Source organism: Dromiciops gliroides, chromosome 3 (assembly GCF_019393635.1).
Source record: "Dromiciops gliroides isolate mDroGli1 chromosome 3, mDroGli1.pri, whole genome shotgun sequence".
NCBI lineage: Eukaryota > Metazoa > Chordata > Mammalia > Microbiotheria > Microbiotheriidae > Dromiciops > Dromiciops gliroides.
This window is the reverse complement of record NC_057863.1, coordinates 2,404,679-2,432,290: the sequence shown is the minus strand read 5'-3', so window position 1 is coordinate 2,432,290 and position 27,612 is coordinate 2,404,679. Positions and strand designations below refer to the sequence as shown.

At 42.2% G+C, this 27,612-nt stretch overlaps 1 protein-coding gene across 26 annotated transcripts in view; it reads left to right on the top strand.

Moving 5' to 3' along the window:
- Window positions 1-27,612, top strand: part of DLG1 (discs large MAGUK scaffold protein 1) — a 223,962-nt gene that overhangs the window by 42,226 nt on the left and 154,124 nt on the right. For 23 of the 26 annotated variants that reach the window (XM_043994514.1, XM_043994505.1, XM_043994504.1 and 20 more), the window contains one exon: window positions 20,711-20,875. In XM_043994514.1, coding sequence (XP_043850449.1) covers window positions 20,711-20,875 — 165 coding nt within the window. Of the gene's footprint in view, window positions 1-8,170; window positions 8,849-20,710; window positions 20,876-27,612 lie in introns of those variants that run through there. The other 3 variants (XM_043994499.1, XM_043994506.1, XM_043994515.1) reach the window with 3 other exon arrangements.

Sequence of the window (27,612 nt, the reverse complement as noted above, 5' to 3'; positions counted from 1 at the left end):
GTGTTTTCTAGGTATTCTAGTGAATATGCATCCCTGCTAAGAGACTCTATTATAGAATCAGAGTCTCTGGTGAATAAATCACATACATTTTAATTAACTTATGCTTTGTTCACATATATCATCTTAGCAACATTGACATTTTCTCCCTGAAAACTTCCTTCCCTCCATTCCGCCTTCCTTCCTTCCCGTAAGGGGTTAGTGGAATGGAGTTTTGGCAAGGCTGCCTTGGATCTTCCTATTCCATTTTGTGCTTTTGTTCCCTTTTAATATTCATTTGTGTCTTGGTTTCTGTGGCTTTTTACTCTTAGTATAGGCCACTACTTATGGCCGCAGTGTGCATGAGCAGTCATTTTATACGTTTTCAGGGAAGGTTGGATCTTCCTAATGTAATCAAGTTACGTTAGCGGCCTGGAGGTGGGGTGCTGTTCTATGATTTTTTTTTTTTTGTTCCTTTTGATGAAGCCTCTATTTACCCTTTCACATTTATTTTATTTTGATGCATATTCCTCCTTATACAAAGTTGAGCTTTCTTGTTAAAATTAGCAACAGCTTTGAAACAGAGTGAGACCTTTTAAAGCCTCACTGTGTTTTGAGAGTGATTTTGAGGATGAAATCAAACCTTTGTGTGTTCAAAAACCAGATTGAAATTTTAGTATAGAAATGCTGCCCTCTACTGTTCACCTATTTTTCCAGAGTTAAAAAAATGACCCATCTGCAGTAAGAGATTTTAGTGGATTTACTGTGCCGTGGTGCAGTGGATGGTGTTGGACATAGGTATTAGAAGACTTGAATTTAAATCCTGCCTCTGAGACTTACTAGCTGTGTGACCCTGAGCAAGCCAGTTAACCTCTCTGAACCTTATTTGTAAAATAGGATAATAATACCTGCTTCACTAATTATTATGAAAAATCAGATAATATGAAGTGCTTTGCAGACTTTGAAGTGTTACACAACCATTAATTTCATTTCCTTTAGGACAAAAAAAAATAACCCAGGATCCCTTTGTGCTGATGACTCCTGGAGGTATCAGTATGTACCCTGGAGGATGGGGCATGGCAGCTCACTTTATTTCAGCTTCCTGTTGTTTGTCCTTCATTCTTTTTTTTTTTAATAGGAAAGGGAGAGATTTATTTTCACAACAAACAAATAAAACATAAAATCTATACATTTTTACATAAAGATTTTTTTAAAAGAAATAAACATTTTTATTTATAGTTTTGGGTTCTAATTTTTATCCTTCCCTCCCTCCCCTGAGGTGGTAAATAATCAGATATGGGTTATACATGTATGATTATGTAAGACATGACCATATTAATCATTTTGTACAAGAACACTTGAATAAAAGAAAAAAAAAGAAAAGTGACAAAGAGCCTGCTTCAGTCTGTGTTCCATCAATATCAGCTCTTTCTCTGGAGGTGGAGAGTCTGCTTCACCAATAGTCCTTTGGGATTGTCTTGGATCATTGTATTGCTGAGAATAGCTCAGTCTTTCACAGTTCTTCCTCAAACAATACGGCTATCTCTGTGCACAATGTTCTCCTGGTTCTGCTCATTTCACTATTCATCAGTTTATACAAGTCTTTCCAGGCCTTTCTGAAGTCATCCTGCTGGTCATTTCTTAGAACACAATCATATTCCATCACCATCATATACCACAGCTCGTTTAGCCATTCCCCAAGTGATGGGCATTCCCTTGATTTCCAGTTCTTAGTCACCACAAAAAGGGCTACTATAAATATTTTTGTACAAATAGGTCTTTTTCTCTTTTGGGGGATGTCTTTGGGATATAAACCTAGCAGTGGTATTGCTAGATATGGCAGAGTTCTATAGCCCTTTGGGCACAGTTACAAATTGCTCTCCAAGATGTCTGGATCTTTTCTCAACTCCACCAACAGTGGATTAGCGTCCCAGCTTTCCCACATCCCCTCCAACATGCAATATTTTCTGTTTTTGTTATATTTGGCACTCTAATAAGTGTGAGGTGATACCTCAACGGTTGTTTTAATTTGCATTCCTCTGATCAAGAGTGATCTAAAACATTTTTTCATATGATTATAGATAGCTTTGATTTCTTTGTCTGAAAACTGCCTGTTCATATCCTTTGACCATTTATCAATTGGGGAATGACTTGTATTTTTATAAATTTGACTCAGTTCTCCATATAATTGAGAGATGAGGTCTTTATCAGAGATATTTGTTTAAAAAATTCTTTCCCAGTTTTCTGCTTCCGTTGTAATCTAGATTACATTAGTTTTTGTCCTTTGTTGTTGAAGAGGACCATAGCATCAGGGTGATGTCATGACTTGAATTGGATTTAAGTGAGGCAGGGCTGTGCAAACTCACCAGCCTCATTCTCTCCTCTAGAGCCCTCTGGGTCCAGTAGCAAGATATATATCAGGACAACTGGAGATGGCCCTGGATGTTTTAAGGCAGTTGGTCTTAAGTGACTTGCCCAGCGTCACACAGCTAGTGAGTGTCTGAGGTGACATTTGAACTCCACTTCCTCTTGACATCGAGACCAGTGTTCTATCTACTGCGCCACCTAGCTGCTCCCCATTTAGAAAGTACCTGCAGTGTTCAGATATAGGGTCAAAAAGGAATGGAGTCCATACCCTCAAGGAGCTTACATTCTGTTGGTGGATATAACTTCACCACAAGGAAATGCAAAGCATATACAAAATAACTCCAAGGTTAATCGGGTTGGAGATGAGAACATTGTACATGGTAACAGCAGTGTTGTGTGATGATCTACTACTGTGAATAACTTAGCTATTTTCAGCAATACAATTTTTTTAGGATTTATGATGAAATGTGCTATCTATCTCCAGAGGAAGAACTAGTAGAGCCTGAATGCAGAGAGAAGATACTTTTTCTTTACTTTATTTTTCTTGGGGGTTGGGGGGGAGGGTTGTCTTTGTTTTTATTTTACAACATGACTTATGTGGAAAAATATTTTGCATGACTACATATGTATAACCTATATCAAATTGTTTGCCTTCTCAATGAGGGGGTTGGGGAGGCAGAGAATCTGGAACTCAGAATTTGACATCAGTTCATGTAAGTCTTTTCAGGTTTTTTGAGAGCATCTTGCTCAGTAAGACAATAGTATTCCATCACAATCATATATAACAACTTATTCTGACATTCACTAATTGCACATCATTTCTTTTTTTCTTTTTTTTGGTGAGGCATTTGGGGTTAAGTGACTTGCCCAGGGTCACACAGCTAGTGAGTGTTAGGTGTCTGAGGCCGGATTTGAACTCAGGTCCTCCTGACTCTAGGGCCGGTGCTCTATCCACTGCACCACCTAGCTGCCCCATGCACATCATTTCTTAAAGCAGTACAGTAGTTTTCTATTACATTCATGGACCGCAGCTTATTTAACCATTTCCTAATCTACGTACATCTGCTTTGTTTCCAGTTCTTACTTTAATTCAGTTGTTTTTCATTCATTCTTGACTCTTTGTGACCACATTTGGGGTTTTCTTTGTAAAGATATTAGAGTCTTGGCAAAGGTACTGGAGTGGTTTGCCATTTCCTTCTCCTGGTAATTTTACAGATGAGGAAACTGAGGTGAACACGGTTAAGTAACTTGTTGCTCAGGGTCATACAGCTAGTAAGTGTCTGAGGCCAGATTTGAGCTCAAGAAGACAAGTCTTCCTGATTCCAAGCCAGGCTCTATCTAGTGTGCCACCTTCCTGTCCATTTTAAATTCTTAGCTATTGCAATAAATGCTTCTATAAATATTTTTGTGTATATGGAGACTTTCTTCTTGTCACAGGCTTTCTTGGTATATAAGCCCAGTAATGGAGTTTCTGACTCACAGGGTATGGACATTTTAGTCACCTTATTTCCATAATTCCAAATTGCTTTCCAAAATGGTTGTTTCACTTCACAGCTCCACCAAAAATGTAGGTTGTATGCCTATTATCCCTTAACCTCCAACATTGATCGTTACCATTTTGGGGATCATTTTTGCCAGTTTTCAGGGTGTGAAGTGAAACCTCAGGGAGAAAGAATGACAAGGGGAAGAAAAAAGGAAGGCCTTGCTTTGGTCGTGGGAGTGGGTTCCAATGATGAATGCCCATGTTGAAAAGAGAAGCTTTGTGTGGTCTAGGGGCTTTAGGGAGCTCACAGGCCAATGAGGAAGACAATATACAAACAAGCTCTGGAGGACTGTCTCTACTTGTGTGAAGGACAGCATGGAGGCCAATTTTCCTGAATTCCAGAGTCTGTGGAAAGGAGTAGGGCTTAGAAAGACTAGAAGGGGGGACCAGAAAGGCTTTGAATCCAAACAGTATAGTTTACATTTGATGCTGGAGATGATAGGGGGTCACTGGAGTTGCTTGAGTCGGGGGAGGTAGTGTAGCATGATCAGACCTGCGCTGTAGGAAGGTCACTTTGAGAGCTAAGTGGAGGATAGACTGGAATCGGGGAGACTTGTGGTAGAGAGACCATCAGGAACCATCAAGTCTTTGCAGTAGTCCAGGACTGATGTGGTAAAGGACTGTACCAGGATGATGTCAGTGCTGGAGGAGAAGGCCGTGTATGAGAGTTGGAGCAAAGTTATTGGGAGAGCCAAGCAACAGATGGCAGTGTTTGTCAGAAGTAGTGGGGAGTTGGGGATGAATTCCAAGTTTCAAGCCTGAGAGACTTAGTGGATGGTTGTCCCCTTGCTAGTAATATGGAAGTTTGGAAGTGGGTAGGACAGTGTTATGGAGAGAAGAAGGTGATGTCAGAGTCTGCAGAGAGGTCAAAAAATTTTAGATTGGCAGTTAAGAGATCATTGATAACTTTCAATGGAATGATTAACTTGGAAGCCAAATTGTACATTCATAACAACTTTTTTCCATCCCCATAGTTTTATTTTGTGTGTGTCTTTGTTTTTTATGTGTTTCTTGTAAGCAACAGATTGTAGAGTCCCCCCCCCCCCAATTCGGTTTATTACTCTTTTTCATTTTATTGGATTATTGGATCCATTCACATTAAAAGTTATGTTAGGTTTATATTTTATCTGTCTTCATTCCTTGTTATTTTTTTCAAATTATGATTCTTTTTCCCCTCTCCCCTCACATGGCCCCTTCCTCCCTCCCCTGGCTCTTTTGCTGTAAACATAATGCTATGTTCCTTCAGTGACTTTACTTTAATCTTCCTTAATGTAGCCTGGTTCCCACTGGCTCTCTTGCCCCTCACTCATGATCCTTTCCTCATTTGTTAACCTTTTTCCTTATTAGTTAGTTTTTCTTTTTTGCTTTTATCTGGTTATATTCTTCTGCCTTTTTTCCCCCTCTCACTTAGGTGGATTCCCTTTTCCTTTCCTTACCTTGTTCATTAAATTTAAAAAATTTCATTGTTCTTGTTCATTAGGTTTTTTTTGTTTGTTTTATGCAGGGCAATGAGGGTTAAGTGACTTGCCCAGGGTCACACGGCTAGTAAGTGTCCAGTGTCTGAGGCTGGACTTGAACTCCTGAATCCAGGGCTGATGTTCCATCCACTATGCCACCTAGCTGCCCCTATGAATTCTTTAGATTAGTATTTAATTTTTTGTGTACTTCTCTTGTTTTCTTTCTTGCATCATAGTGTTTAGGTTTTTCATTGTTATGTTCTTTTTGGAGATCTTTGATCCTTAGGTTGTTATATTTTGCTTGCATAGTAAGTGTATTTTCTCACTTATTTTTTGCATATTGGCTTTTGCTTCTGTTCTTCTAGATTATTCTTCCCTTTTGTATATTTGTATTTCCAACCTGTTGTTCTCTCTTGTTTCTTTGGTGAGATTTTCCATCACACATTCCAGTTTTTCTATTCTAATCATTATCTTTGCTGTGCAGGACATGAATTCTGCTCTCATAATTCTCATTCGAACCACTCTGGAACCTTGTTCTTATATTCCATATTGTCTCATCAAGTGTTGGGTTGTTTTCCTTTTTGTTCTCTTCATTATTCATAGATATCTGAACTCATCTAGAGGCCCTATTTCCTTCTGTTCTTATTGTTTTCCCTGTTGATTTATTTGCTTATATTAAAGATCTTTTGAGTTTTCGTCCTGAACTCTTGGGTCATTTCCCTCCACCCCATTTTTTCCTCTTGTTCACTCTTTGACTCTCTTCTCTTTAGGGGCTGGATCTCAGAGTGTCTCATCCTCTTCCCACCCTGGGCAAGCCACATTTCTGTAGCTCAGGTCTGGACCAAGTAGCTTTTTTCATAGCCTGGCCTCTCTTCCTGCCTCATTACACATTTCATTGCTCCTTTCTAGAAACCTACTTAACCAGTCAGTCCGATGGACCTTTTTGCTATTCTAGCCTGTTGTTCCCCCACACCTCATCTCCGTCTCCTGGAGAGTTTTCCTGGCTTCCTTCAAGTCTCAGCTCGGATCCCACCCCCCAATCACACTCCTTTTTAGTGGTTTCCTTGTGGTGCTTATCTCCAAGTTACCCTGTATAGATCTTGTTTTTTACATGGTCGTTTCATAGTCTCCCATTAGACTTGAGCTTTGTCAGTGCAAGAGTTGCCATTTGCCTTTCTTTGGAGCACATCGTAGGGCACTTAATAAATGGTTTTTTGACTGACTTGCCTAGGGTCACACAGCTAGTGTCTTTGCCCAGATTTGAATTCCATGTCTAGCGCGCTGCCTACTGGGTGCCTTTCTGGCAAGGGGGTGGGGGAAGGATACAATGGGTTAGGAGATCATATATTTAGAGCTGAGAATTCTACAAAGTGACTATTTTTTAATGACCAAATCTCTGAATTACCTTCAGGCCACATTCAGTCATTTATTTTTACTGAGAAAAGTAGGTAATATAAAAACTAAGGATACCAATAAAAATCTATAGGAAAAAAAGAAGATAAATTTAGTATTTGGACATTGAGAAGGCTATAGAGTTTAGAAAGGAATTCTGGGAAACTCACCCTCAGTAGTATTGCCTGATAGGCCTACCGGGCTCCATTCTTTCCATCTATTGGCTCCTTCCCTGCTGACTCCAGACACACCTACATATCCTCTATCCTTAAAAAATCCCAACCCCATTGTTTAACGCTTATCATCGTTACTAACTAGTGTCCAGTATCTTTTTCTCCTCAGCTGTATTACTTGAGAAGTGATGCACACTCCACGCCTCCCTTTTCTCTTTGTTGTTGTTGTTCTGTTGTTTAAATCACGTATGTGTGACAGTTTGTGACCCTGTTTGGAGTTTTCTTGGCAAAGATACTGGAGTGGTTTGCTATTTCCTTCTTGAGCTCATTTTATAGATAATGAAACTGAGGCAAACAGGGTTAAATGACTTGCTCTCAGGGTCACACAGCTTGTGAGGCCAGATTTGAACTTAGGTCTTCCTGACTCCAGGCCTAGCACTCTATCCACAGCACCACCTAGTTGCCCTATATGCATGTATGTATACACACATAATACAGTTTATGCATGTATTTGGGAAAATGTGTCCCAGGCTTATTAGAGAAATATCCGATTGGAACTTTTCTTAACTGTGCTATTTGATTAAGTAACTTTTCTTTGAAGTGCTGTGAAGTCCTTGTGTCTTCTGGTTGACCAGACAGAAAGTAAACCTATTGGTAGCAGCTTTTAAGCCATGATTGAGACCCACATTGTGCCTTGAATCTGAGCCCCTCTCCTTGGGGGTAATGACTGGCAAAAATAATGTTACACATTCCAAATACTGTGTCAGTTTCTCCTTAGCCTCTAATACTCAGGCATCGCCACAGCTGCCATTCATTGCTCTGCTGGTGGCTGCTGGCTGTGGACGTGTAGCCCTGCTGGGCTCCAGATGCCTGTTGTTTGTTGGCTTCTGGGTTCGTCCCTGGGGCCCTGGCCCCTGCAAGGCACTGGAGATTGAAAGGCCCGCAGGAAGGGATTGCATTCTGCTGGGAGCTAGAGCAGGTCCGTGAGCAATACAATTTTGAGAGACCTGACCTAGGAGGGACTGTGTGGGTCCAGAGAAGGGTCCTGGCTGTGAGATTTTGTGGAGGGAGAGCTGGCAAGGTTTACTCACTGATTGGATGGGGAAAGGGCAGAGGTGACGCTGACCCAGTCAGATTCTTGTAACTAAACAGAGGCCCCAAATCATAGACTACTCAGGAGTCTCGAAGCACTTGGCTTACTTTTACTCAATGACACAAATAGGTAGGGAACGAAGCATGACTGTTCAGTGGTGTTGCTGCAGCGGGAAAGAAAGCCTGGGGGAGAGAGGATGCTGAGCTCCGGGGCCACGGAATGAGCCTCTTGCGGCAACATTTTGCCCCTCCCCCCCAAGCCGCCAGCATCCATTGAGCATCGTGGCTCTGCCAGAGTTCTTTTCCTTTCCTGGAGGAGATAGAGAGAGCAGGGCGGACTATACTGCAGCAGGTGGAGGGAGCCGTTTTGATGTGGGGCCCCAAGTGCTGCTCCAGGGGCATTTGATCAAGGAGCTGGACCGTGGCACTGGGATGCTGCCTGGGGCCTTGCAGTTGGCTCAGTCTCTTCTCATCTTATGGAATGCTGTGGTCTAGAGGAGAGAGGAGTACGGGAAGGATTTCTGTGGCAAGGCTAACATGCCAACCTGATCTCCCGTGAGTGAGAGACGGAGAAGCTGCCGCTGCGGAAGAATGCTGCATCTTAGCACAGATCTTTTTTTTTTTTTTTTTAAAGAAATGCTTTGGATCTAGATTGAATGTTTCTGCCAGGCAGCAAACACCGTTTACAAAGGCCTTTTTCTGCCATCTCAGTCCTGGATCGGTGGAAGTGCCCAGGCTCTGAAAAAATGTCTCCCAGCATCAAAAACTTGGATTGCTTCTCTCCGATGTTATGCCACTGTAAAGTAGCTTGCAGCAGCAGCACGATGTCCTTAATGTTTGGCTGTAAGGTGGGTTAGAAGTGTGTGTTCTGAAAAAGCTGAGCATTAGCCACTGACATTCCAGTCCTCAGATTTTGCTGTGAAATTCTCAGAGTAGGGTCGGATGGGTTGAGCTGATGTTGGGTGGAAATGCACTGCTATTTGTCTGCCTCCAACTAAGAATTATTCTGGGTCAAGATAATTCTGTCAGCACGATGACCTTTTGAATTAGAAAACTGTATTCAAAACAGCATTTACCATGAACGTCCTGCTAATCGGCATGTAACCACTTTATTTACACTGGTGGGTTTTTTTTTCAAGTGTGGACAAATAACTACACTGAGAATGCATTGATGTGTAGAATCGGAGAGGAGCAGGCTCTCCCAGGTGCTTTGAGATCTCTGGGCTTGTGGACTCCAAGAGCTTACGGACTGATTCCCCCAATCCCTCCCTCTCAGTAACCAAAAGGACCTGCAGTTTGGTCCTGTTTTTAAAGTAGAACTGTATTGCCTCCCTCCTTTGGAGTTTAAGCCATAGAATTAATGGACTTTTGAGAAGCTTCTAATTATCCAAGCATTCTAAAATGATTTAAATTGGACTGAAGTATTTTAATCCATTTTTTTCCTTTTGAAAACAAACCTTTAACTTGGTTTAAAGCTGAGAATAGACTAGAAAGTTTAGTAGGAGAATGCATTACTTGTAGGATGACACATTTAGTACAAAGTAGGATTTTTGTTTTTTATTTTTTATCTGATATTTAGAATAAATAGGATTTTTAGTACAAAATGTTTATTAATTTTTGTAGGCTGAGCCTTTTTGAATGCAGTTGGTAAGGGAGAGAACAACAAAGTGCTAGGATCTCATTTAGTGGTATGATTTTGAGTTAATGAGTTTTGCTTTTTAAAATTAAGAATGTTTTCTTGAAAGCTCATGTATTCCAGGTATATAATTTGTGATGGAGAATTATAATTGTTCCCCTAAAATTATCTAAAATAAAAAAGGAAATGTGTAATGTAAATATAATGTTCTCATTAACATATTTTATCAACCAGATTTAAAATATTTTTTCCATTAAACTAAGATCTAATTTAAAACCAAAATTTTAAGCTAGACTTTTAAAGTTAGGCTTTTATTTGAACAGCTTAGATTGGATTTCTTTTGACCTAGCTCTTTATTGAGGACTATGAGAGAGAAACTTTGCTTGAGGACTTGCTTACATTTCTTTTTAAAAGACATTTTTAATTTGTAAAGGCACTCGGGGCTCCTTTTAAAAAATTCCTTTGTTTTCATAAAGAAAAAAGCATTTGAGAGCCTCGCAGGCATTTTCATCAGTGTCAGTGCTGTGTTTAGCAATCAGTTATTTCAGATGTTTTCATAGTATATGCATCAGTAAGTTGGAAGTCTTGGTCCTGCTATCCTGAAGCAATTATTATTTATTGTGGGCTTTGGGCTCTGCCTGATTCTTGGTGCTTCAGAAGAAGTTTATGGCATTGCCTGGGGTCAGCCCCTCAGATTTCCCAATACCACTACCCCTGGTTTGACAAATGAGCAGTGGATTTGAGGAATTACATTAAAGCGTCGTGATACTTCACAGAGTCTGTAGCTTTTAATGGTAACAGCAAGTTCAAAAAAGGTATCTATTTAATTTATAATTAGCCACATAGGAAATAGGTTTCAAATTTTTTGCTTTATGACATTGCTTGTTGGGAAAATATGTCCTCATTGTGATTAGTTTGTTTTTCTATAAATCCTCATTTTGATTGGTCTCATTTTTCTTCATAGTTTTATTCTCAGAGAATTCAGTCTGGCATTGAGGTTTGGTCTTGAACTCAGAAAGACCTGGGCTCAGACTCTGCTTCAGATGGTCCTACTTATGGCTGGGTTTCCTAGGAGACATCCTCTGGCATGGTGCTTAAGGGTGCTGGACTATATAGTCACTATCAGTTTTAGGAGTTTCCACTTTACCTGCTCCTTACAGTGTCAGAACCAGGCTCTATCCTGTCACCTTCTGGAGGAACAGAGTTTCACATCTAATAGTCCATTTTGGAATATGGAGGAATTAAGAATACTGTTATTTCTTGTAAACTTAAATGCCCATATTTGAATTTTGATAGTAATCCTGGTGGACTCCATGTAGTAAAACCACAACTTCCTTGGAATAGTGAATTTTACGATTTGTTATCTTAACAGCTTTTGGATTAAGACTTAACAAATCACAATGGAATAACCCAAAATAGGCTAAACAAGGAAGGAAGCATCTCATTATTACATCCCTGGTTCTCCTTATATGTTAGCAGGGGTCTAGTCCTATTTTGGTTTTGGTGAGGCAATTGGGGTTAAGTGACTTGCCCAGGGTCACACAGCTAGTAAGTGTCAAGTGTCCGAGGTTGGATTTGAACCCAGGTCCTCCTGAATCCCTCCACTGTGCCACCTAGCTGCCCCTCTAGTCCTATTTATGTTTGTTCAGATAAATGAAGTGTGGTGTTTGCCAAATATTTAAGAGAATAATAGGCTTATACCTTGGTGAATTCTGAAGTAAATTTAAGAATGAACTGATGCTACTCTATATTATCTCTCTTTGAGGTGTTTTGCATTAGTGAGTATTCCAGTAGTTGGGGCTACTTTGCTTTAAAGCCCTTTTAAATCACGTGACTGGAAATCTTTTGAAACAGACTCCAAACTTCCTGGCTTTGGCATTTTGAAACACTTAAAGTACTACATATGTTGAGTTGTAATGATTATTATTCACATATTGAGTATGTAGAACATCATTGTAGCTTTTCTGATTGATCCTGTTTTTATTAAAAGCCTCATTTAGGGATTCTCAAATGACTCCAGACTGCTGTGCTGTTTTCATTCTTTTCTTTCTATCAACACCCCCCCACCCCCCCCCCCCCCGCTTCTTTCTGCTCCTGACAGTGCACATTACCTAGAATTTCCTTTCGTTCCCCTTCCTTGACTTCTAATTTGTTGTGTACCTAGAAAACAGATATTGTTCATGTGTGTCCTATTCTTTCTGACCCTGTATGGGATTTTCTTGGCAAAGACCCAGAAATGGTTTGCCATTCCTTAAGTGATTTCCCCAGGGTTGAACAGGTCATGAGTGTCTGAGGCCAGATTTGAATTCAGGTCTTCCTGACTCCAGACCTAGTGCGCTCTCCACTTGAGCCACTCAGCTGCCCAAGACAGATAACTTAATGGCTTTAATGTGTGTAAGATACAAGTGAGTGGGCTGTCCTTTTCCAGAGCCATACAGAATTTAGTCTTTACAGTTAGACTGGCGCTTGCAGAATTTGTTGTTTGTCCATGGAATTGTTAAGTTTAGCCACTGTGTGTCTTGGGGTTTACAGAATAGCACTCCCACCCCCACCTCCGCCTTTCCATTTCCCCTGGTGTTCTGGGGATTCTTTTTACTTGATAGTTTGTTTTTGCTGTTCAGAAGTTCTGGGCAGTTTTTCTTTCTTTGTTCCTTCCTTCCTCCTCTCCCTCCTTTTCACATTATGATTTTTTTTTTTTGACTTGTCACATTCTTCTTGCAGATCTCTAATTCTTGAGTTGGTACTATATATCCTGTCTTTGTGGTTAATATGTTTTACTTGTATGGAGAGTATGCTTTCTTTCATTTGTGTATTTGCATTTTCAATCATTTATCCTTTTGGGGGGGCTTGCTTTTGGTAAGACTTGCCACTGTGCATTCAAGTTTTTCTGTTTGCCAATTATTCCTGCTATGCAGGCCATATATTAAGCTTTCACAATTTTTGTTTTTTTCTTAAACCATTCAGGATCATCTTTCTATAGTTCCATGCTCTTTTGGGAAACTGTGATGTCCTCTGACTTAACAGGGTTGATTAATTTTCCTTCGTCTTGCTATATTTCTTCATAGATGTCTGAATTCACTTAGCTTCTCTGGAGGCCATATTGCCCCTTATTTTTAATGTCTTCCCTGTTAGTTTATTTGCTTTTGCTTAAGGACTTTAACTTTGTTTTCTTCCTCCTGAAATCTTTAGTCATTTCATTCTTTTTTTTAATCCCCTTTTTTCTTTTATATCCCCCTATTGCTCACTTTCTGACTCCTTTCCCTTTGAGTGCGGTTTCACTAGGGGTTGGCACCCAAAGCCTTCTCAGTCTCCTCCCATGATAGGTAATTCACTCACAGTTCACTAGCCTCAGTCTCTAACCCCAGATGATTTGGATGGGGGTGAGGGGCACCCAACCTGGCCCCAGCTGAATGCTGGGCTCTTCTCCTCAACCTTAGTAATGTGCTATATTGTCCCCGGTACTTGTCCTATCCCTCTGTTACTCAGTTCTTGTACTGCGTCCTAGTATAGCAGGGGGCCCTGCCCCCCTCACACTGAGGAAGCTTCTACCTTTTGAGGGTGTGGGGTGGAATGAGGGAGAGAGTATTGAATTCTGCTGCAAGCCCTGGTTTGGTAGTGGTGGGGAGGGGCGTGCTGAAAGGGCATTAGGGGCAGGGATTATTGGCTCTTTGTTAGGAGTTTTGGGGGCTTTACCTTATTTGGATAATTGATATCCTGGACTCGGGAGATTGCTTTATTTCTCTCACATAATTTCTATTTTGGAGGAGTCTGATATGTTGTGGGTGTTGGTTAAAATTTCTGATTTTTCTCTTTACACCCCCCTGCCCCTCCCTTTGTTAATAAACCTGCATTATCTTTTGGTATTGTGCTTTTTATTCCTCAGATCTTAGTCCTGCTTTATCAGAATCTCTGCAGTTCTAGTAGGGTTGGCCACAAAATACAGAAAGAGGAAGCATGTGAAGGAAGGGGCAGGGAAGGAAATAAAATGTATATAGTGCCTACCCTCTGCTGAGTGCTTCTTTATTCTTCATTTGAACATTCAGAGGAAGGTGCTATCTCCATAAGTGGAAGAAATGCTCTCTGTCCTTCAGGAGCTTCGGGCCTAACAGAGGAAGACCAGTCCCAAAAGGGAGGGGAGAATTGGGCTGGGAGCCTCCTGTCAGAGTGAGGGGGAGGCCACTGAGGGGGCACTGAGAAGGAGGCATTGCCGTTTGTTGGTCTTGATTTTTCCCAGTTAGATGTTGTAGAAGATGTTGCTCTTGTTTTGAATTAATGAATTAATGACGTGCCTGTCAGTGTGACAAGTATTCTCTTCATTAACACCAGGAATCCAGCTGTAATAAACCTGCCTTAGATCCACTGCCTTGAAGAAATAGGAAGTAATACTGAAGTGGTTTGCTTTTATTTTCTCATTTCCATAGTTATTGTGTTCCTCTTTATTCAGTTTTTCTTAAAGTTTATTTTCATGTTTTCCTGTCTTTACTGCTTGTTAGCAGGGCATTTATTTAATCCAATCCTGGAATGCACTTGAATTTTGTTTTCTGTGTGATAGAGCTATTTTGGAAAAACTTTGCTTTATCAGCTTAATCCCTCCCGAGATATGCTGGATTTGGGAGGGGAGGTTCTGAGCAGTGGCCTGTAGACATCCTAGTCAGAACACTCAGGTGCGAGAGAGCTCGGCCAGAAAGGACGAGGGACTTTGGGCTTCAGCTGGCCAACTGATACGCTTCATTTTCCAGAAGTTTCTAAAGCCTGAGTCGTTTCTTCAGGTGAACTGAAAAAGCTAATTAGTGATGCCCTTGGATTGGATTCCTTCTGACCTAAGGTCTCTTTCTTGGCTTTTTCTTTGCCACATCTTTCCCTTCATTTCCTTTTCCATTGTCACCAGCCCTGTGGCTTCACACCTGCGGGTGGTCATCTTTTTTGTTGCGGGGGGGCAGTGAGGGTTAAGTGACTTTCGTCATACAGCTAGTAAGTGTCAAGTATTTGAGGCCGTATTTGAACTCAGGTCCTCCTGAATCCAGGGCTGGTGCTCTATCCACTGCGCTACCTAGCTGCCCCCCTGTGGATGGTCATCTTAAAGGTGGGGGCTCTAACCCCTGAGGGAATGTGAAATGCCTCCTGGGGAGGGGTGGTGTTTGAGCCCCCCATTTCCAGTGGTGACATTTACTGCCTTTTCCCCCCAGGTACACCCCCTGCCCCCGACTTGATGTTCTGATTTTCTCTCACTTCTCGTCAAATCTTGTACATCACAGGATTTTTTAGAGTTGGAAGGGGCTTCAGTGGCCATCTGTATTATAGGCTGTGTCAGAAGGAGTCTCCAGTGTAACAGTCCACAGATGGTTAGTCAGCCTCTGCTTCAAGAACTTAAGGGGTGTATGGGGCATTCAGGAGGACTAGGGCGTCTGGTGGGACAGTTTGCCAAGTCCTTTGGTGTCCAACTCTCATTCTAGTCTCAACTGTGGCTCCCAGAATTTGGAGTATGTGCCAGGTTAAGGGTAACCAAGGGGCCTCAGACCTGTCGGTGAGCCAGGGCATATCTACTTCAGGCACGTGAAGACTTTGCCTGGCAGAATGAGGGGTGAGAACACTTTGTTCCAAGGGCCATGAAGTAGGCACTGTGGGCACTTAGACCTTGGTCAGACGCGGAAGACGCTAAGTTCATCCACTGCACCCTAGGATACCAGCAGACCTCCTGGACTTGAGGACCCTGGCAGAGGGAGTGAGACTTTGTGCAGCTCTGCCTCACTTACAATCCCAAGTGAGCCAGGAAGTCACTCTGTGATATCATTGGTCCTCAAGAATGAAGAACAAGTGGGGCAGCGAGGGGGCGCAGTGGATAGAGCACCGGCCCTGGAGTCAGGAGGACCTGAGTTCAAATCCAGCCTTACTAGCTGTGTGACCCTGGGCAAGTCACTTAACCCTAACTGCCTCACCAAAAAAAAAAAAAAGAATGAAGAACAAGCAACAAAGACCTTCGGGAAGGGCAACCCATCCACCCCCTTTTGGGAGTGTCCTCATCTTAGGAAGTTTTCCTTAACATCATGTGGAAACACTTGAAGCCTCTACAGGGTTGGAGAAGGGGGTGGTTGGGTGCTGCCTCCTCAGTCTGGGTCTCTCTTTGGGTAGTGGTGTGACAGTTGCCAAGATGCCTTCCCTTGTTTCCCATCTTTGAGGTCTGCTGGGGATTCTCCTTGCTGGGTGCAGCACTGTGGGGGAGGGGGGTACTGTAAGGGAAGCAAGGGATTACTACTGGTCCTTCTGCTCTTAGATCTTCGCTTCGGAATTTTTGAGCCTTGAAATTGTTTGAGGGGAAGGGGACCAGAGACACTGATTCATCCCCTTCTTGTAGAGATGGGAGGCTTGGGAGGCAGGGTCTGTGTTTCTGAGAGACTTTACTCTTGACCGGAAGTTGCAAACTTATATATGGCCCAAATTTCCAGCTTAATTCTTAGTTCTCTTGTGCCTAATTCCATTCGCTAAATCATGTTGTAGCAGCAGGAACAGATGAATGTTCATGCGGAGCCTTTTGTTCCTTCCATCCATGGGCTGGGTCAGTGGGTCTTGACCTTAGTTATGAACCTCAAAGAGGCTGCTCAGCACTGCCTGTGTACTCGGAGCCTTTCCGGCATGGTAGGCACACCAGAGCCCGGGCTCCCTCGTTGCCTCGGCAGTTGGGCTCAGCTCCGTGATTCTCGGACTGTCTTTCGAGTGTGAGTCCCAGAAGGCCAGAGTGTGATGGTGGCTGATTGCAGACTTCTGTCCCGGGGGGAGGGGAGGTACTGTTTGTGTGGATGTGAAGGGTTATAATGTGTTCACACTTTGTGCTTATATGCATCACAGGAGGTGAGTCCTGGACTTGGTCAGGAAGGTCTGTTGCTCTCATTCGGCCCCCACCACTAGGGGACGCCCACAATTAGTGGGTAGGATTTGGATGAAGGTCGAGCCAAGGAGATGGAGAAGGACTGCTCAGGCAGACAGGAGGAGAGCCAGGATGTCGGGGAAACCTAGAGAGGAGACCGTTGAGGGGGAAAGGGTGATAGACAGCATGGCAGAGACAGCAGAGGTCCAGAGGGGGCCATTGACCTCATGGATGCTGATGAGATCAGTGGGAGATTGGGCATAGGGCTTCTCACAGGAGAAGGCCACTTGTCAGTATGGAATAAGGCCGGATGATTCCCCAAAAGGAGCTGGAGCTGGAGCTAGAGCCAGAGAAGGAGAAGGAGCTGAGCAGAGATGTGAGGACCGCCAAGGCAGAGGTGGGTCAGAGTGTCCGGTAGGCTGGCAGCAAGCATTTATAGAAGTTAAGAAGGCAGAGACAACTGGCAATAACCAGTGGCCCTCAGACCTGTTGTGGAGTTAGGGTAACATGAACTGCAAATACATAAAGACTTTCTCCTGGCAGAAAGGGTGGGTCTGAACACTTTGTTCCAATGGGCCATGAAGGTGGCTGAAGCGGGTGCTGTGGTACGCTTAGAGCTTGACACAGACATGTGCTCAGGTCACGCCCACTGCATTCTCGGCCACCTCCAGTTGTCTTGACTTGCATCTTGCCACTGGACTCTGATGACTCTGGATGAGAGAGTACGGCCCGACACTTACATCCAGTTTACGTGCGAGTCAAAGGACTTACTCTGTTTGTCAGACTATGCTTGGTTTTCCTCTCCTTACCATCTCCAAGCCATTTTTTCCGTATTTGGCATCTTCCCAATATTTCCACTGGGAATGGGAATCCTTGAACCTGGGACTCAGGTTCTGATGGGTGAATTTTCATTTTACCTTACCCAGTTCCAAGCTCAGTGGGCCATTTCTGGACTATCTCCAGGCCATCTCCAAGCTCCCTGGTTGAAGTCCAGAAATCAGGAGGGAGTGATTGTCACCTTCCACACAATGGAGGCCTCAGGAGGCATTCACCCAAGGACCCGACGTGGGTTTTGTAGAGGGAGATTCCAGGTTGAGGAGACCACAGGGGTATTTGGGTATTGAAGATCACGGAGGCCTGTGGGGCTCAGTGAATCTTGGGTGAGACAATAGCCTAATCGTGGTTTTGAATGGTTTAAATGCAAAATGTATAATCAGTTCTCACTTGATAAAAATTTGTATTATACAAATTTGACTTTACATTAAGAATTCTGAAAGAAATCCACCACCACCACCATCTAAAACCTATTTTAAATTTACTGGACAGTATTATGCTTTTTCTCGGCACTCCCGCACTCTTGGCTTGGCTTACTGTGCCCCCCCCCCCAAAATCCAACCACCAAACCCCCCCACCAAAACAACCCCTCTAAGTGAAAGCAGAACAGAGGTGTGGAGAGCACCAGAGTTGGGTCAGAAGCTTGGCATCTGCACTTGGCTACCGTGTGTTTGTTCCTGCGAACCCTGCCTCCCCCATCTTCCATGTTTCACCAGTCCTCTCCTGTCTGTGACTGTCCCCTGCACGGTATTCCTCTCAGTTCTGGCCAGGCCCCCTTGTGTTCCCTTCCTCCTGCTCTCGATCCTCTGTCCCTGGGCCCCATGTGTCCTTGAATCACGTTCCGGCCTCCTCCCTCCACAGGGTTGTGCGCCCTCCTCCTTCCTGTCTCCCTCCCTTCCCTGTGTTCACAGGCAAATATACGTAAAGGCTGCTTTATGCAGAGGTCTGAACGTTCAGTTTAAGAAAAGTGTCCAAGGTGGCCATGCTCACGCCTTCATTCCTTTCTAGTCTCCACTTCTGACGTTCAGGACTCACTTCTCTCTGTTTTCTCTTAACCCGTTGGCAGTCAAGCATGTATTAAGCTTTTGCTGTGTGCCAGGCATTGTGGTAAGTGTCAGGTGATTGTCCCTGCTTTCAAGAAGCTCATAGTCTTATGGCCAGAGGCCTCGTGAAAACAATGCTCTGCAAATGAGACACACCACACAGAAAGGACAGATGGGATCTAATCGAGAGAGGGAAAGGTAAGAGTCAGAGGGAGGCCAGGAAACACTGTTGGGGGAGGTAAGATCTTAGCTGGGTAAGAGTTGTCAAGGCCTTAGTACAGTGCCTGGCTTGCCGGGGCTGGTATATAAATGTGAGCTGTGGTGTTGGTGGTGAGGCTGAGGAAGAGGCTGATGAGGAGCCGGAGGAGGCTCACTGAGAGGCTCTCTATAGGCAGGAATTTCGTAGGGATAAATGTGAAGTTTTTCCTTTGGGTTAAACAGCCAGCTTCCCAAATAAAGGAGGGATCTGAGAGAGATCTGAGAGGGTTTGGATGGAGCCCTAAGTGTTTCTTAAAGGCCTGCTCTGTATGGTGCTGGAATTTCAATGAGAAAAACCAAAACATTGTGTCCAGAAAGTGGGAGGGCTCAGTCATATCCTGCTTGTCCTTGGTCATTGGACACATTCTACCTCGTGTTGGGTTCGGAAGAACTAGTGCTGACCTCACTTACTTTGGAATTTGGTCCCAGTGCCTTTCCAGAGGTCTGGGAGTTAATTTTAAATGTGGGAGATAGGTAATCCACAGCAGATGCCAAGAATTCAGGCATAATCCCGCCTCCCCCTTTACCTGTCTCATATAAGGAGTTTTGATTTGTGTTCATAAAATACATATTATTTGTTCTGCCCTCAGTCCTTTGAATATTCAAAACACTTTCAGTGGGCCTGGTAATCATGATTCAAAAGAAAATTCTGGTGAAAAAAATCTCCCAATTTGAAAAATAAAGCAGCTAGAAGGACAAAAATTTCACAGAATGTTAAACATAGCATGAAATAGGAATGATGTCATATTATATACTATTTTGGTACAGCCTCATTGTGTTGTGGTGCTGAGTCTGGGTTCTTAAAGGCTTTGCCAGTGAAGTTCACACTCAGGCACATTTGAAGCCCATCCAGGCTGGAGACTTGGATAAAGCCCAGCTAAGTCCCGTAATGAACAAAGATACAATGGCTATGGGAAAGCGATTGCTAAGAATTTCCTAGTTTCTAGGATTTCTGTCAAATATGAGATCTTCATTGACAAATGGGTGGGGTTGTAACTCCTTGAGGAACTGACTCGGATCCATCTGGAAACTTGAACTATCAATGGAACCACCCAAAAAAGGAAGTTGCTTTTAAGGGTGGCTCATGGATTCTCCTTGTTCAGGTATTGTCTACCCCAAATCAGAAAGAAACACTGTCATGAGATGGTTGGTTGCTTTGGAATGCTCATGGTAAATATAAGCATTTTCAAGAAGAGCATGATGAAAAGAATTATAGCTTCTGGTCCAGTAGCCATTACAGAAGTTAAGAAGGCAGAGACAACTCTCTGAAGGACTCAGGAAGATCTTTAAAATCAAATCCTGATACTCTTTAGGGACTGGTGACCTCAGTGCAAAAGTGGTGAGCAAGGGCACCTAGAGTCGGTAAAAAATGCTGGGAAAATGGTTCTTGAGTTCTCTCTTATCCTCAAATAGGTACCCAGTTAAAGCTGGTGGAATTAAATGGAAAATCAGACCACTGCCTCTTTGCAGGCACACAGCCAATTGAAGGGTGTAGAGCTTAGAATGGCCTGGCTTGTTGACTATAAAGTTCACACTTGGTTTGGTCAAGCAGACACACTGCCTAAAGGCCCTCTTCCGGCAGAGCGGCTCCTTTCTTTGTGCCCAAAGCTGACAAGATTCCTTTACAGGGAGACGAGTGGAGAGTGCTCTATTAACTGCCTCCAGTTAATCATGTGAATGGAAATGTAAACCATAAGACATGAACTCATAGGAGACTGAGTGGATGCCTGCTCCTGATTTTAAACTATTAAAACACCGCTTGTGCCCATGTGGATGGTGTGCTTTTAGGCTTTGTTTGTTTGTGGGATAACTGTCTGGCATCAAGAGGGCGCTTCGCATTGAGCGTGTGCAGTGAACGCAGAGGGCCTGGATTCAGGAGCATGCACCTCCCCTGCCCCACATGCGGGTAATCCTTGTGCCTTATTGACCTCCTTGGGACTCGCTAGAGGACTTCTGAGGCCCACTTTGGTTCATTCTGAATTGCAATTCAAAACATAATTTGAATTGAATTTTGTACCCCCCCCCCCAAGAGGTTGTCAGTGTTTCAAAGGTGTCTTTCCCTTTTTTTTCTTTGCAGAAATATAGATATCAAGATGAAGATACTCCTCCACAAGAACACAGCTCTCCAAACATTACCAACGAGGTGACTGGTCCTGAACTGGTTCATGTCTCAGAAAAAAACCTTTCAGAGATAGAAAATGTCCATGGATTTGTTTCCCACTCTCATATTTCGCCAGTGAAGGTACAGTGTTTTAATGCATGTAATCTTTTCCCATGCTTTATGACTTTTGCCCTAACATTGCTTTTTTTCAGATGTTCACTAGAGCTGATACAATAGGTGTAGATTTAGGTGTTAGACGCTGTCTACTGCCCTTTTCAGATTTTGGCTGAAACGTCATGAGAATTCGACTTTGTTATGTTCACAGAAACGAAGTTAGTTTCTCCATGGCCCGAAATGTCACTCATTTTGAAGTAGCCGTGCATTCCGCTAGTTACTCATGACTGTTGTGTTTGGTCTATGACAATTGGTGTTGATATTTTAAAAGAATGTATTTCACTGTCCTGTGCCACCTTCTGATGTCAATTCATGTTGAAAAGATGTTTTTGTTTTTTGAGGCAATGGGTAAATGTCTGAGGTTGGATTTGAACTCAGGTCCTCCTACCTCCAGGGCTGGTGCTCTCTCCACTATGTTGCCAAGCTACCAGAAAAGCCAGGTTTTTGTTTTTTTAAATAATAAACATTTTTATTTATAGTTTTGCGTTCCAAATTCTATCCCTCCTTCCCTTCCTCCCCTCCCCGTCTCTGAGGTGGTAAACAGTCAGATGTGGGTTGTACATTTGCAGTTATGTAAAACATGACCAGATTAGTTATTTTTTACAAGAAAATTTGAATAACAGAAAAAATGAAAGAGTGAAAAATCGCCTGCTTCAGTCTGTTCCATCAATATCAGTTCTTTCTTTGGAGGTGGACAGTTGGCTTCCTCATTAGGCCTTTGGGATTGTCTTAGATCATTGTATTGCTGAGAATACAGTCAGTCAGTCCCAGGTCTTCATCAAACAGCATGGCTCTCACTGTGCACAATGTTCTCCTGGTTCTGCTCTCTTCACTATTCATCAGTTCATACAAGTCTTCCCAGGCCTTTCTGAAATCCTCCTGCTTGTCATTTCTTAGAGCACAAGAATATTCCATCACCATCATATGCCACAGCTTGATGAGCATTCCTCTGATTTCCAGTTCTTAGCCACTGCAAAAAGAGCTGCTATAAATATTTTTGTACAAATAGGTCCGTTTTTCTATTTTTTTGGGATAAGACAGTATTATTGTTGTTGTTGTTAATTTTTTTTGTGGGGCAATGAGGGTTAAATGACTTGCCCAGGGTCACACAGCTAGTAAGTGTCAAGTGTTTGAGGCTGGATTTGAACTCAGGTCCTCCTGACTCCAGGGCTGTTACTTTATCCACTGTGACACCTAGCGACCCCCTAAGACAGTATTTTTAAAAAATAATTTTTATTGATGATTTCTGTTTCTTACATCACCATAGTTTCCAATGTATCTCTCCCCAAGAGCCATCCCACATGACAAATTATTTTTTTTTAGAAAGAAAAAAACGAAGTTATACATTTGAGAAAGTTCACAAACATGTGGTATGTGTAACACCTGTGGACCTCCTTTCTTTAGCAGGTGGTAGGTTGGAGGTGTTTTCATATCTCTTCATTTGAGTTTCACTTGATCTTTGTAATTTTGTTTCATTTACTTTTGATTTTTGTGTGTCCATTCTTTCCAATTACATTGTTGTATTTAACCGTGTCTGTTGTTTCCTTGGTTCTGCTGACTTCACTCTACATACTTCTTGGAGACCTTTGCATGCTTCTCTGTATCTTTCACATGCATAATTTCTTTTTCTTTTCTTTTCTTTTTTTTTTTAGCAATAAACATTTATTTTATTTTCCAGTTACGTGTAAGGGTAGTTTTCAATATTCATTTTCATAAGATTTAGAGTTCCAAATTTTTCTCCTTCCCTCCCTCCCTTTTCTCCCCCCTCCACAAGATCACAACCAGGTTATATATGTACAGTCCACAAGTGTTCTTTTTATCAGTTCTTTCTATTGGGGGTGCATAGTAAGCTTCCTCATTAGTTCCTTGGGATTGTCTTGGATCATTGCACTGCTGAGAGTAGTTAAGTCATTCACAATTACTCATTGAACAATCCTGCTGTCACTATGCACAATGTCCTCTCAACTCTGCTCACTTCACTATACATCGATGTTCATTAGTCTTTCAAGGTTTTTTCCGGGATCATCCTGTTTGTCATTTCCTATAGCACAAGTCCATTCCATTACAATCATATAGCACAGCTTTTTCCATCATTCCTCAATTGATGGACATTCCCTTGATTCTCAATTTTTAGCCTCCACCAAGAGTTGCTATAAATATTTTTTGTACAATTTTTCTCCCTTTTCTCTTTTTCATGATTACTATTGTTAATTGTTTCCCTTCCATCCTATTCCCTTCCCCATGATATTTATTCTATTATTCATCTTCTTTCATCCTATCACTCTTCAAAAGGGATTTGCTTCTGTCTGTCCCCTCCCCCACTCTGCCCTTCCTTCTTTTGCCCCTCTCTCTTTATCCCCTTCCCCTCCTATTTTCCTGCAGGGTTAGAGAGATTACTCCACCCAATTGAGTGTGTACATTATTCCCTCCTAGAGCCAATTCTAATGAGATTGAGGTCTTTTTTTTTTTTTTTAAGTGAGGCAATTGGGGTTAAATGACTTGCCCAGGGTCACACAGCTAGTAAGTGTTAAGTGTCTGAGGCCAGATTTGAACTCAGGTACTCCTGACTCCAGGGCCAGTGGTCTATCCACTGCGCCAACTAGCTGCCCCCCAAGATTGAGGTCTTTGAGCCAGTTCTGATAAATGTTAGGCTCATTTACTGCCCAGATTAAATAGATTACTCCACCCAGTTGGGTGTGTCTGTTAGTCCCTCCTTAAGGCAGCTCTGATGAGTTTAAGATCTTTGAGCCTTTTCTGATGAGTGTAAAATTCATTTACTGCCCTGCTCCTCTTCCACCTCTTCCCCCACTCCATAAGCCTTTTCTTGTTACTTTCATGTAGGATTTCACTTCTACCCTTCCTCCTCCCCCAGTGCATTCCCTTCACCTCTCAATTTAACCCTAAAGATGTCATCACCTAGTTAGTTGACACAGTGGACAAAGCACCACCCCTGGACCCAGGGGGATCCCAGCCAAAACCTGACCTCAGACACAAGACAGTCACCCACTGTACGACCCCAGGTATGTCCCCCAGCTCCAATTTTTTTTTTTATGGTTCTCTAGGGTCTTGTACTTGAAAGTCAAATTTGCCATTCAGTTCAGGTCTTTTCATCACAAATATCTGAAAGTCATCTTTTTCATTAAAGTTCCATTTTTTCCGATGAAAGATTATGCTGAGTTTTGCTGGGTAGGTGATTCTTGGTTGCAATCCCATTTCCTTTGCCCTCTGGAATATCATATTCCATGGCCTCCATTCCTTTAATGTAGAAGCTACTAGATCTTGTGCTATCCTGATTGGGGCTCCACAGTACTTGAATTTTTTCTTTTTGGCAGCTTGCAGTATTTCCTCCTTGACCTGAGAGCTCTGGAATTTGGCTATAATGTTCCTAGGAGTTTTCCTTTTGGGATCTCTTTCTGGAGGTGATCGGTGGATTCTTTCAATTTCTGTTTTAGCTTCTGCTTCTAGAATTTCAGGACAATTTTCCCTGAGAATATCTTGGAAGATGATGTCTAAGCTCTTTCCTTGATCATGGTTTTCAGGTAGACCAATAATTTTCAAATTATCTCTCCTGGACCTATTTTCCAGGTCAGCAGTTTTCCCCAGAAGATATTTCACATTGCCCTCTATTTTTTTTATTCATTTGGATTTTCTTTATTGTGTCTTGGTTTCTCATAAAGTCACTGGCTTCCATTTGTTCAATCCTCATTCTTAGGCAATTATTTTCATCAGAGAGCTTTTGTACCTCCTTTTCCATTTGGCCAATTTGACTTTTCAAGCTGTTGACTTTTTTCTCATGTCTTTCCTGTATCACCCTCATTTCTCTTTCCATTTTTTTCCTCTTCCTCTCTAACTTTATCTTCAAAGTCCTTTTTGAGCACCTCTAGGGCCTGAGACCAATTCATATTTTTCTTGGAAGCTTTGGGGCCCTGATGTTGACATCTTCCTCTGAGGGTGCCCCTTGGTCTTCCTTGTTACTGAAGAAACTTTCTATGGTCTTCACCTTTCTCTGTCGGCTCATCTTGCCTTTCTTTTACTTGACTTTTAGCTCCTTAAAGTGGGGCACTGTTTCCAGGCTGCAGTATCCCAAGCTTAAGAAGTCCCAGGTGGTATGATTTAAGGAGAATCAGATTCTTCCCTCCCTGGCCTGTTTCCTGGTCCTAGATGACCCCAGACCAACTTGCCAATCAACCAGCTTTGTGTGTTGTGGTTGTCAGCTCTGAGGAGCCTGTGCCCCTCCCTCTCCTGGGCCACTGCTACTTGAAGCTACCTCCTGGTTCTCAGCAGGGGTGAAAAATCCAAGTTCTGCCTTAGCACCAGCATAGACCCCTGTAGTCTCCCCCCTGCCCAGGGCTCAGCCCACTCACCAGCCTGTGAGCTTAGTTCCAGACGATACTGGTGCTTCAGCTGATTCAGAGGCTCTGGGGGTCTCCTTCTCTGGTGAGGCCTTCCTGAGACTGGATCTGTGTCAGGGTGACTGTGGGGTTGGGCTCGACTCCTGTATCAGCACAGCAGCTCCCTCCTTCTGACCTTCCAAGCTGTTCTTGGTTAGAAGATGATTTCAGCACATTCTTTTGTGAGTTTTGCTGCTCCAGGAATTGTCCTGTGGCATTATTTGGATGTTTTTTGGAGCGATCGTGTCATGAGTTCGGGAGCTCACTGCCTTTCCACATGCATAATTTCTTACAGCACAGTCACATTCTACTACATTTATAGAACAATGTTTGTTTAAACATTCCCTAATTGATGGGCATTAATTTTGTTACCAATTTTTAGCTATTGCAATAAGTCCTGCAGTATTTTGTATTATATGGGAACTTTTTTTCTTATTCATGGCTTTTTTGGGGTATAAACCCAGTAAAGGAGTCTCTGGTTTAAAGGGGATGGCCATTTTAGTCATTTTATTTGTGTAATTCCAAACTCCTTTCCAAAATGATTGTTCTACTTCATATCTCCACCCACAGTGAATTAGTATTCCTATCTTCTCATAACCCCTCCAGTATTGACTGTTGGCATTTTTTTTTTTTGGTCACTTTTGCCAATTTGTAGGGTGTGAGGTGAAACCTCAGAGTTATTTTGATTTTCATTTCTCTACTTTTTTGGAGCATTTTTTCCCATGTGGTTGTAAATATTTGCAGTTCTTATTTTGAGAACTACTTATTTGTATCCTTAGATTATTTATCTATTTAGGAATGACTGTTAGTCTTATATAGTTTATTAATTGTTTATCTTGGATATCAAACCCATGAGAGAAATTTGATACGAAGATTTTTTTTTCTCCCATTTGACCACTTCCCTTCATATCCTTGGTGTATTAATAATGCCTGTGCAGAAGCTTTTCAGTTTCGAGTAATCAAAGTTATCTTTTTTATCTTTTCTAATGGCCTCTGTTAATTGTTTAAGATTATGTCTCTTACCCGTAGCTGTGAGAGGTATGTGATCTGTTTCGCTTTTGAATTTTTTATACTATGGTCTTTAATATTAAGGCAGAGTGTGGCATAAGATGTTAGTCTGAGCCTAATTTCTGCCAGATTGCTTTCTAATTTTTCTAGCACTTCTTTTAAAAAAATCAAATTGAGAATTTATCCCAGATAATTTATATTTTCCACTTTATCAAACTCTGGGTTGTTAAATTTTGTTTCTCTATTTTCCTTATGTATTCTGTTCCATTGATCTATCTTTTTTTTCTGGGCAATGAGGGTTGAGTGACTTGCCCAGGGTCACACAGCTAGTAAGTGTCAAGTGTCTGAGGCCGAATTTGAACTCAGGTCCTCCTGAATTCAGGGCCGGTGCTTTATCCACTGTGCCACCTAGCTGCCCCCTATTTTTCTATTATTTAACCAGTACTAGATGGTTTTGATGACTGCTACTTTGTTTATTTTTTTAATCATCAAAGTTTTTTATTATTTTCCAGTTACATGTAAAAATAGTTTTCAGCATTTGTTTTCATAAGATTTTTGGTTCCAAATTTTTTCCCTCCCTGCCTTCCCTCCCCCCTCCCCTAGACATAAAGCAATCTGATTTAGGTTATTTACATACAATCACATTAAACACATTTTGGCATTAGTCATGTTGTAAAAGAAGAATCAGAACACAAAGGAAAAACCTTGGAAAAATGGGGGGAAAAAAAACAGCCAAAAAAGTTAGAAACAGTATGGTTCATCCTGCATTCAGAACCCATAGGTCTTTTTTCTGGATGTGGAGAACATTTTCCATCATGAGTTCTTTGGATTTGTCTTGGGTCGTTACACTGCTGAGAGGAGCCGAGTCTATCACAGTTGATCATCACACAGAGTTGCTCTTACTGTGTACATTGTTCTCCTGGTTCTGCTCACTTCCCTCAGCATCAGTCCACTTAGACAACTGCTAGTTTATAATATAGTTTGAGATCTATTAGTCTACTTCTTTTCATCATTTCTCTTGACATTCTAGATCTTTTGTTTTTCCAAATGAAATTTATTATTTTATTAAGCTCAGTAAAATGTCCTCTTGGTAATTTGATTAGCATAGCATTAAAAACGTGAATTAATGTTGTCATTTTTGGTATATCGGCACAGCCTAGCCACGAGCACTGAGTGTTCCTCCAGATATTTAGGTAGTTCTTTATTTCTTTTTGGAGTGCTTTGTACTTGAATTGATGCAAGACTTTTGTCTGCATTGGGAGGTTGATCCTCACATATTTTATGCATTTAGTAGGTATTTGGAAT